Raw genomic sequence first — 11,681 nt, 5'->3', positions numbered from 1 at the left:
ATGTATTTTTAATTGGATAGGCAAGTTGAAAAATAGGAAATAGTATTGGAAATGCTTTGTCTTAATCAGGAAAATCAATTGTGATATCTGAGGCAATTGACTTGCCATAACAATTGAATTTCAGGAGCTGAATGATACAAAAAGCTTGTCAAATCTATACACCCATTACCACCACCAAAAATGAGTGCTGTGAGGGAGGAGACATCTCAATGCCATCATTAACAGTCCTAAAAGATGCCTAAAATAATCATATTGGAAAATTTTAAGTGGGGATGTTTGGTTGGGCTGCAGACCGACAAGCACCCAAATCTGTATTTTCTCTGCCAAACAGGCTGCATCTCTCCTGTCTCTCAGGAGCACTTCTCCCTCCCTCTTGCTCTTTGGAACCCTTCATTGCCACACAAAACCTTACTAAAATGGTGGTAGAAAAACATTTGGCCAAACAATGTGTGGTCTGAGCAAGATAAAGTTCGGGTGCATAAGACAACTGCTGAGGCCAAAACCAGGAACACAGGGACCAGGAACACAGCCACAGACTCAGAGGGAGAGGCAGAGGTGGAAGGGATTTGGGATTTCCCCCTTCAGCTGCGGAGCTTCTGCATTTGGCTTACCATTTCACAAGGAACTGCACTTTTAACAGGCTGGAGAAATAACATTATGTGTCCTGTAAGAAAAGAACACATGTTATTGCATTGCTGATAATCATACAGAACTGTTTTCTAGCAAGCTGAAAAACACAAAAAAAGGCCTGAATACATTTCTGATCTAAGCACTCCCAGAATATTGAATACATCACTATGCACCAAACTGATGTGCATGATGCTTAAATAACTCCATCCAGTTGTGGCAGATTGTTGATTGCTATTTTATGATTATCATCAAATAAAGAATTAAGTATGATTAGCCAAAGTATCTCACAAACAAATTATACCCGTTGAAATAATTTGATGATTCAAGTATTGCAGACAACTAGAATCTAAATTTCATGCCAAGTTACAACAAGAATATTTGAAATTGGTCTGAATTCTTAGGATACAAGTTACACAATCCAATGCCTCAGGTTTGTTCAACACAAACCACCTGTGGTTTTACAGGCACTTTTGTATATGTGCTGCATTCAGCTGAGAAATAAAAGCAGCATAAAAGTTGTCCATTCCATGGCTGCCCAAGCACTGTGAGCAAAGCTCCATGTCATGGCCAGCAGGAAAACCTCAGCTATTTCAACAGCCTGCAGACCAAGGTAATTTTAAAACATCTCAGGAAGGTCTGAAAACCTTCCCTGACGTTGAAGCCCATCTCACAGTAAAGAGTGGCAACAATCATAAATGAACAGGAAAAATGAAAAGCCGGCTGTTGTCTCAGTGAATTGAGGAATTGTAGAACTCACTGCACTGGGCATCTCTCACTTCCAATGGAGACCTACATCACCTGGAATGGCCAGAAACTCTGAAATGGATGTCTCAAGGAGAGGCAGCAGCAACTTTGCCAAACACAAGCATTTCAGCTTGTCAATTCCCTTCCAATGCTGTTATACAGAATATGAGAATTTCTCAGGATGCCAGAGCAGGTATTTGGGAAAATAGCTTATATTAACATAAAAAACCTTAGCATTGGGACAAGCTAGTGGAGTTTATGCACTGAGAGTGCCCACAGGGAGGGTGGCAAAAGCCAGTTCACCCTTTGGGGAATTAAAGCATTGCTGCTGGAATGGCAGAAGCACTCCAACTTTGAAGAGATGTGAAAACATAATATTGTTAGTATCCCACTTACCATTGTGCCCAGCTTGTCAAGCCAGCTCCACAGCCACTGTGCCCTAGTTAACACAGGAAAGGTATGAGCCCAAACAATGTAATTTGGTTAAAAAGCATTGAAACAACAATCCTGCAGGTTCACTACACAACTTCTATGGCCACAGAAGGACTGACAAAATAAATGGCATACTGCAAGGATGGCAAATCCCCAATTCTGTGAACTGAATGCCAGAAGCAGCTGCCCTGGCAAGAATTACATGCCAACACTGTTAAAACTCACAGGCAAAATCAAACTGCCACAATGAAGCACAGAAGTTGCCACAAACAACTGAATGAAGTGAATAAATACACACACACAACCCCTATCGTTGATACCAGTGTGCAAAATCATCGTAATTTTTCACTAAAGAAACTAAAAAAACTACCTTCAGTCTTTCACTGCTAGCTCACTGTCACAGACTACAGAATAAGCACTTAGAGCTATCTAGCAACAGTGAGAAAATTCAGAGTAAAAATAGCATGATGTGTTCACAGACCTATACTTTCTGTCTGCATGCTCATGCCAATCAGTGTGTCTGAACAACCAAATGCTTGTGACAGATTTCTCAAAGTATTCCCCAATAGCCACCCACAGTATTTAAAAAAGCATTTTACACATAAAATATCAAGAAAGCAAATTCGTATGTAACAGACATAGAAAAGATTTATATTCTAGACACAAATCAACTACTCTGAATCACTAAGCACTTTGATTTGCCAACTCTTGTTTAGGAAATCGTTCCATTTTAGAAATTGGACTGTAATCTGATGAAGTCAGTCTCTGAAAACACTACAGCCAGCAGAAGGAAACTTCTCAGTTCAACTTGATGAACACTAGCCAGGTTTAATGAAAAGAAGGGGATCAGATTGCTTGTAGATGTCATGTCTAATTCCCCACTAGACATTAAGGAACACAGAAGCATAAAAATAATCAAAAGGGGAAAAAAAGCTTGAAGAAAATACTTTTACTTGCAACCTTGAAGAGCAGAAAATTTGAACCAAATATAGTTGAATTTAAATCCCCTTAAGTCTTGAGATTTTCCAGCATAAGGAAAAATACTGTGGCAGGCACAGGAGCAAGGGAGAAAGCTACTTGGCTCACCCTCCATGTCAGAGCTCAAGAACACTGCCTGTACTTGTCTGCTGGCTATTTTTGTGCCTGGATGTGTAGTTCTGCTTGATTAGAGGCTGTGAAACCTGAGAGGTCCTGGATTGCTTCACTCTCCTTCATGGTATGATATATTCTCTTCCTTGCAGTGCACTGCACACATGGCCAGTCCCAGCCCAGGTTCTGCTGCCTGCAGATGTGGAAGGCTCTGCTTTAGAGGGACAGGGCCTCCAGATGGGAATTCCTTTTCTCTGAGGGAATGTGCAAGGGCTCTATGCAACACATTTAGGTTAAAATCACATCTTTGTGAATCACCAGCAGGATTCCCACTCAAGCCAGCTGTTTTTTGCTAGCTGGAGACCACAGCCCTCCTGCTTTTGAACAGCCTTCACTTCTTTAGCTAGAAAATAGTTCTGCATAAAGTCTTTCTCTCTTTTAAAAAGCATCAGTTACTAACAGATTTTCTTGCTGATTTTTGGGCTGGAATTTTCAGAACACAGGTTATGCTTTTGTTACTGGAAACCAGTGAGGCACTTCATATTTTGTTACCCTCCAATCAAAATTAATTCCCTATAGGCAAACACCACAGTATTTCTTATGGAAAACCTTCACTGTTACTTTATACTGGAGTATGAAATATGTCCATTCACCTTCCAAGTTCTTACAGAAAACAGCAATCTGTACAGTGATACATTATCCCATCTCACTTCCTCACTTATGGAATCATCTTCAATTGAACCCAAGTGTTAAATCAGACTCTACAGTACAAGATGTGAAAGGTAATATTGAAAAAAAGCTCCTAAAAAAATTAACTTGTGCTAACAGTAAAAGATAAAAGCATTTATGTACTTAAAAATTGAGAGCACATATAAAACAAACTGTGCATTGTGCTTTTAATTAAAAATATTACCCTGTAAATTGAAACTGAAGGCTTAAAAATAGTAATCAAAGTGAAAAGAATTACTGAAGTATCTTTTTGTAAGATTGAAATTTCTGAGTAAATTCATAAATAAACAGGAAATTCTACAGGAAAGAAATTTTAAAAGGCAAAAGGCATCTAGGTCAAAAAGTTGCAAAGCAGATGCATTATTTTTATAAGAGAATGAAAAAGCTCAATCTCAAAACAAAGAGCTCTCACCAGCATATTGCCACAGAGCAAGCTAATAGCCATCTCTAAGAAATTACTCTTAATGGAGGTAAAATAAGGAATACCTTTGGCAATTTTATTTGTGACCATCTCCCTGCAAAAAGGTGCTTCCTCCCAACAGCAGAAGGAAGAAAAACAACAACAAAATGCTCTCCTTGCCCTGTTTTTCATTTAGTCAACAGCAAAGCCTTTTTGACTGCTAATCCCAGCACTGGAGCTCAGTATAGCAGCTGTGGAGAGGTCCAGAGGCAAGATGTGTGCCACTGCTGTAAGAACAGTTTCAGCTAGCTTTAGACTCTAGAAAACCACAGGAGTTATTTTCTGTGGGCACTCCAGAAGGGTGTCACTTGTTTCAGTCTGAAAACTGAAATTAGGAAGCTCTACCTACCTGAAGAGACTGCTGAGGTGACAGCTCAGAAAGCCACTGGTAACAAAAATCCCACAGGCTGCTAACACAGAACAGCTTTAAGGCAAGCTGTCCCCATGTGTTTGACATTGCTTTTGGAGCAGCAGCAAGTTCCCAGTGGATGAGAACACCTGAGCACTGTGCCCTGGGCTGGGAGCAGCTTCCCCAGCAAAGACACAAAGAAAGTTGATGGTTGTTATCTGGATTCTCCCGTGGCCATTGTCCATGGGTGTCACACACAAGGTCGCGCTGAGAGAGGCAGGTCTGCAGCACTGCTCCTGAACAGCCCGGCTCCAGGAGCTGCTCTCATATTCCTTCCCCTCCAGCAGCTGCAAGGCACTGGGCTGACTGCATTAAAGAGTTAATTGTAGGGTAACTGAACTCCAAAAACATCCTGAGATACAGCGAAATACCAGCGCTTCAAATGCATCACATCACCTTTGTACACAGCACGGCAGCAAAGGCTCGCGTGCAGAACAGAAGAAATAAATCCACAGGTAAGAACATGGAAAACACAACAGGCTCCCCGCTGATTAGAAATGGTAGCTGACATTGATAGTCCTTTTTGAGAAACATTCTTATTGCCTCTGACACGTTGGCCAACAGAGGGAACGTGGGATGAGCTGTGTCTCTTATACAGTGATGGTTCAAAAAACCCCCACAGTTTTCAACATTAAGCAGTATAAATATGAAAATTATAATCTGTATGATTATTCAAAACATACTAAAAACATTTCCACTGAAACACAATACACAACACCTTTAATCAAAAGATTGCTTCATAAGAGGCCTAATACTTCATTTAAGGTTTTTAACCTTTTGCATGCCAAGAGTAATCATTATTCTGAAATCAGATCCACTTGTAAATTAGCAACTTTCTTGCTTTTCTGGCAGTTCTTTCCTGAAACTTTCACTACATGTAGCCAAGAGCAGATGAGACATTATTTATGCTCAGTAACTCTACATGTGCACTGTTTTCAGCTTTAACCTTTGAAAAACAGAGATAAATAACCATAGGTATTCATGTACCCTTTATTTGCTTTAGTGTAACATTCCATGCTAATTGAAGACGTAATATTCATGAGTGTAAATATAAGAATTAACAACTCTTGGATGGTTTTCTTCCCTTTTTACACTTGAATATTTTGGCTTAAAAAATTAACAGCACACAGTAAATATTCCTCCCATACTTTGTACAAACTACATGATTTTGATATACAAGGATCCTGTTTTTATTATAGTGACAATATACAACCACATCTATTTACAATGAAAAAAGTACATAAACCACATTTTAAACATTCTGCTACTGGCAGCCACTATTGTTTAGGAGGTAGCTTTAATTAACAAAATGAACTGAAGCCACATTTCCCATCATGGGTTCTATCAAATAACTTACAATACAAAGATAAAAATTCATTGTATGAACAGTATGTACAGTTTAATTCTCAAAACAGCAATCTAGCTTTAGATCTTAACAATAATTTCTCCAGAGTAACTGGAATGGCAGTGGATTAACTCTTGATCTAATGTATCGTCCAAAAACCTTACATAATTACTTAATCATGCATTATTAAATTTGTATTGATCATATTTTAAACTAAATATATAAAATTGATCGCTGGTTGTACTTAAATCACTTGGGTCTCAGAACTTTAATGCTTTAAAAAGCTTGCACTGATTTAGGTGTAAATCAGTGACTTTGCACAGTGTACTTCACTGTCAGTAAAGTATATTGGAAAAATGCTTTTTTTTTCAGTGCCAAATTGCGTTGCATTTTCCCTCCATTTCCTGAAACCTCAGCCTGTCATAGGTATTCCTGGAGTGCTGTGACACTGAGCAGGCTGCAGAGCACTGGCAGCCTGATGGCACAGACACGAGCTGTGTGCAGGGGCAGCTCTGCTGCCAGCCCGCACCCCTCCCTGCTGCCAGTGCTGCCACTCGACTCCTAATACTGAACAAACTTGTGTGGTTCACCTGAAGTGATGTGCCATCACTGGCAAAATGTGTTTCACCCTACTGTTCCTGACAGCTGTTAATACTCTGATTCCAATAAATCTACAGAATATTGGATTACAAGTACTTTACTGCAACAAACTTTTTTTTTTTTAATTGAACATTAGCTAAAATACAAAACAAACACAGTATTCTGATATTGCTGTCACAGTTACATATGGGAGAATTAATCCCTTTTTTGGCCCTGCAATAAAATGCATCCTGAGATTCAATGCTGAATATACTATACAAAGCTAGCAATAGATTTTTTTTGCTTAATTATAGAAAAGTCACATTAAAAAATAATTTCTATAATATTAAACAGCTGTCCTTTATATTGTGCTTTGTCGGGGGGGGGGGAAAAAAAGAACTTACCTCACCACCAGAAGAAGCAAAGTATGACTGCAATATGATGTGGAAACACACTATTAGCACGTAAAAACTGTATAAAAGAAACAACTATTTTGTGAAAAGAGTAAAAATATTGGGCAACAATTTTGGTTTACCAATTATTTACAGTCAGGGCAATCGATTTATTTACTTTTTTAAAAAACGTATGGCTCAAGAAGTTACCGCCCACTTCCCTTCTTTACAAATGACACTAAATAACAATTCCAAAAGTGCTTCCTGCTTGAAAGGTCAAAACAGGTGACAGTCTGCCAAACACGATACCTCTTTTACTGGAACAGCTGAGGGCAGAGAGCCTTGTCAGTCTTTGATCCTGGGGATGTTGTAGGCGTAGCGCACCAGGGGGAAGCCCCTGCTTTGGTAGAAGCAGGCGCGGCCGCAGGCCTGCACTTGGTCCGAGCTGTCCGACACGAAGGAGTCGTCCTCGTCCGCGTAGTCCGAGTGCGCCGACTGCGTGCCACAGTCCGACCAGGAGCCCTCCTGCCTGGGGCACGGCGCCACGGCCAGCGCCGGACAGCTCTGTGACTTCATTAAATGTTTGCAGGGCACGGCCTTGGAGAGCAGGAGCGACTCGCAGCACTCGCACAGCGCCACGTTGCCGCCCTGCAGGTGCGAGTAAACGCCGCAGTCGTAGTAGAAGTCCTGCGCCACGTCCCCCTGGGCGCCCGTGGCGATGGCCACTGCCCCGCTCCTCCTGCTCAGCTGGCGCCTCAGCACCTTCCAGTCTTCCTTGAACTTGGGATTGAAGAACACGTAGAGGACCGGGTTCAGGCAAGCAGGCAGAGGGAAAAATATCAAAGTGACAGACTTCATGATTTCGGGGCTGATAGAAATGGCCGTGATCAGCGGTGCGAAGGAGAAGAAGGCAACAGGACAGAAGAAGATGCAGTTGGTGAAGATTAGCCAAGCCACATGCTTAATGGTGCTGGACTGGGAGTTCTCGGAGAGATCCTCCTTCTCCAAGTTGCAGTAGAGTTTAGTGTAGATAACAGCCATCAGCAAAAACGCTAGGGAATTCAGCAGCACCAGAGTTACTGTGAAACCTAACAAAGGTGTTTCTCCAGTGGGGAAGGGCAAGCAAAGGGGTGATGCTGAGTACTCTGCTTTATAAAAAAGCGGTAAGCAGCCCGCTACCAGAGCACACAGGAAAGCAAAAAATGCTGCGATTTGAAATTGTTTTTGGCGGTTGCTTTTCCCCTTTTTAATAAACTCCTTTGCAGACAAGCTCCGTTCAACAGCTGCCAACATCAGGAAAAAAATGGCACTTTCTGATGAAAAAACGGCAAGAAACCCAGCAATTCTGCAACCACTGCCAGTCTCCCACCATATGCCAAATTCAGCAAATCTTCCCCAAGATACAGCATCCAAGAAAGTTAGAATACCAGTGTAGACTCCCATAAATAAGTTAGAGACAGAAATCAGGCTTATGAACAGTTTGGAAGATGGCAATGTAGTACAGGATGCAAATATTGTTAACATGACAAGCAGGTTGAAGAACAAAGCGACCAAAAAAATAAACCAGACAGTAAGGCGAATCATCCAGCTGCCCAATAAATATTCACAAGGCTTAAAAGCACCTAGAAGAAAACAAAAAACAAACAGAAGGACAACCAATTTAAGAAAAGATTCTGCCTTAATAAGCAAGATTTTGAGACGGTCTTAAAAGTGAACTCCTCATTAATTCATGAATAGAATACACAGCTGAACTGCTAATAGGTCAGCTGAAAGCAAACTATTCTGCTGGAGTTATTTACTAATTAATTATGCCTGAAATAATAATTACTGCAGTGAATGGTCACTTGAGAACATTTTGTATAAACAAGCCAGCTAAACAAACTTAATTACGAATTCAAAATAGCTTTTATTAATAATAAAAAAATAATAATAAATAAATAAAAGCTTTTATTAATAATTTTTTATTTTATGTAGATTTTATACTTTATGGAAAAGAATGGCAAAAAATACAAAAGTCAATGTCCACAATCCCCTTGTAAGGGAGAAAATTTTTTGAGAAAGAACATGTTCTCTCAAAAAATTATTCACAGACATGCCTTCGGGAGTAACTTTTGGTGACAAGGAAACATCTGTAGAACAGCAGACAAATTCAATTTAAGCAGCTTTAATAAGGACAGGAATTTACCACAAGCCCTGTCCCCCAGCCCACCACTGAAGGGCACTGTGAGCTTGAAAAGTTATATGAAAAAGTTTTTTTTTTTCTTCTTTTTTGCCACTTTAAAACAGCTTACATAATAAAAAAGTCCAACAAACAAAATAAAGGAGACAAGACAAAGAACAAAGGTCACTATTACTGCATACCCTTCTAATTCCCCTAATTGCCATTTATTCCATAGGAAAATCCTACTGATTTTAAGTAACAATTAGAAGAATTTAACCTCTCCTATATCCCCATTAGGCACCTCTAATAGTCCTAAGAACAGTAGCTGAGGATCCCTCCCTGCAGCTGAGGAGCACTCGGGGAGCAGATGAAAAATGCCAGGCTGCAAAGGCTGGAGCCTCTGGGCTGGAGTCAGCCTGTGACTGAGAGCTGGCTCTGTGCTGCACTGCCTTTCCTCCAGGCAGGGGAAAGGTAAGGACAACCCATCCTTGGTGTGGGCAGGAACAGAACTGCCAAGAATGATTCAATGGCAGTGCAAAAATCTCCCAAGGCCTAAAGCAACTTCCAGAAATTAATGAACTGACAAGCCAAAAAAAAAATCTTTTTGTTTAAATGGTCAAGCTTCATTTTTGGGCAGAAAATAATGAAGCCCACCAGATTATCAGAAAATCAGGAGTAAAACCCCTTTTTAGCAGGTACTCCCAAGTAAAACATCAATTAACCTTACAATACATTTGTGTGAAACAACACTACCTGCTATGCTGATCTACTTAAAAATAAAAACAACTTCCTGCTTATGAAATTTTAAAATATCAATTCTGTGCTTCCAAAAATCAATTTGAAGCAATTTTTCTAGTACTTGTACTTGAGACAAATAAAATCCACTACCCTTTCCTGCCTTTCTCCCAAATCCTTTGGGTTAAATGTTTTACCCTCCTCTCACGCTGATATTCCCAGCCCATGCTGGGATGGGGCAAAAATTCACTTTTGGAAGGATGTTTCAGCAAACTAGAGCTCCTTGAGCACCACTGCTCAGCAATCCATTCTTTAGGCAAGGTGCAAAGTGGATGTCCAGGCTGAGCAGTGATTCAGAACTGACATGGTGGGTGGAGTATCCAATGAGCAGATGGCAGCATGGCATAGAAACTTGTTAGTACAAGAGGGACGGGTGAAAAACAAGGCAAACAGTGAACTTGTGGAACAAGCTCTTTCTTCTAGACCTACTACAGCATTTCTGGCATGGGCAAAAGGAATGAGCTAAAAACTTCCAAAATTTAACGATGTAACACACCATCTTAATTCTCATTCTGTAAACAGGAGATCAAAAGCAAATAAGCACCTTTAACAAATTAACTTTTAGATTATGTACAATTACATTAATATATTTGACTTTCTGACTACAGTTTTTTTTTGGCTGTGATCAAGAAATCCTTATGGTATTCTGGATACTAAAGGCAGAGCTAGCTCAAAAGATAAACAGATTTTCATAACATAAAATAGTAGTTAGGAGAAGAGAAAGAAGTAAGACTTGGAAAGCTCCTGCTCACCCAGGAGTAACTTCATTGGAAGCATAGCGTATCTGTGTGTTCCTGTTTATGCAGACAAAATGGTACAGGAGGTAGGGAAGGAAACCTCTGGAGAGGCAAAGGCAAAAAAAGCAAGAAAGCAAGAGGCACCACAGCAAGTGCTTCAGGAGCTGAGGGGAACCGTGTACAGAAACTGGCAGTCTGAGTAAAAGAAACAGAAGGGCAGAAACATAGCTGCCTAGAATGAAAATATTCATTGCAAGATCAAAGACTTGCAACACTCCTGGACTGTTCAAGCCTGACTTAGAGTAAGTCTGGCATGCCAATAAGACTGTTCACTGAACAAGTGTCTTGAGCAGTTTAAGATGCTGCTGCCTGCTCCAGCCCTCTGCTCACAGTTAATGCACCTACAGCAGGGCTGGGGAACAGATCACGTGGCTGCTCCTCATTCTCTCTCCTGCAAAGACATCAAGCTTCCTTAAAACCACCAATGATAGACAGCAGTTTGAGTTAAGCTTTTAAAGCACAGGCTGAACTCTCACTGAAACAGATGAGCATTCACACAGTCTCTGCTCCAGACAGCTCCTTGGAGAAATAAGGCAGAATTAGGAAGCAGGGCATTAGCAGACTCCAAATATAAGCATTACAGTCTTTGATTATTTTGCTTATGGAAAGAAATTTTGGTATTTTTCCTAGCACAGCTCTCCAATGAAGGGCTATGTGTCTAAAGCTGAGTCAGATCTTTGTGACTGCTTGTCCAAAACAACACTGACATCTAATCACTGAAAGCACTCGAGAATTTAATCTTCTGTGTACAGAATGACTACCAGGAATCAAAGATCTAATTCACACAACTCTCTGCGTAACACCATGCCTGAAGTTCAGTGTGGCTAAAGCACATGAGGAGATTTACCTGTTGCTGGTGTACAGTGAATAATAGTCTGTCCCAATTCCTCATTTTTCTCATTTCTTAGAATATCTGCATTAGCTGTAAAAGTGAAAAACATGTTAGTTGTAGGAAGAAAACTAAGGGAAATGGCAGTGAAGTTGCCTAGGATGGAAGTAGTTCACTGACACCTGAGCCTTGTAATAAGTGAAGTGGTTCTGGTTTGCCACATAAGGTCAAGATGCTCAGTGCAGAAATTTCTGCTCACAAGGCTTTGTAACCAGGCAAAGAAAGGAAGG

At 40.5% G+C, this 11,681-nt stretch overlaps 1 protein-coding gene across 2 annotated transcripts in view; it reads right to left on the bottom strand.

Annotated features, from left to right (window-relative positions):
- Positions 1–5,486: 5,486 nt before the first annotated feature.
- Positions 5,487–11,681, bottom strand: part of LGR4 (leucine rich repeat containing G protein-coupled receptor 4) — a 75,608-nt gene continuing 69,413 nt past the window's right edge. The window contains exons 17-18 of one of the 2 annotated variants that reach the window (XM_058806268.1): positions 11,410–11,484; positions 5,487–8,431 (exon numbers count right to left, since the gene is read on the bottom strand). In XM_058806268.1, the coding sequence (XP_058662251.1) occupies positions 7,155–8,431; positions 11,410–11,484 (1,352 nt within the window). In that variant the 3' untranslated portion in view covers positions 5,487–7,154. The remainder of the gene's footprint in view (positions 8,432–11,409; positions 11,485–11,681) is intronic. The other variant, XM_058806269.1, reaches the window with a different exon arrangement.

Source organism: Ammospiza caudacuta, chromosome 6 (genome assembly GCF_027887145.1).
Source record: "Ammospiza caudacuta isolate bAmmCau1 chromosome 6, bAmmCau1.pri, whole genome shotgun sequence".
NCBI lineage: Eukaryota > Metazoa > Chordata > Aves > Passeriformes > Passerellidae > Ammospiza > Ammospiza caudacuta.
Note: the sequence above shows the minus strand (reverse complement) of the source record. Positions and strands in the feature narration are given on the sequence as shown.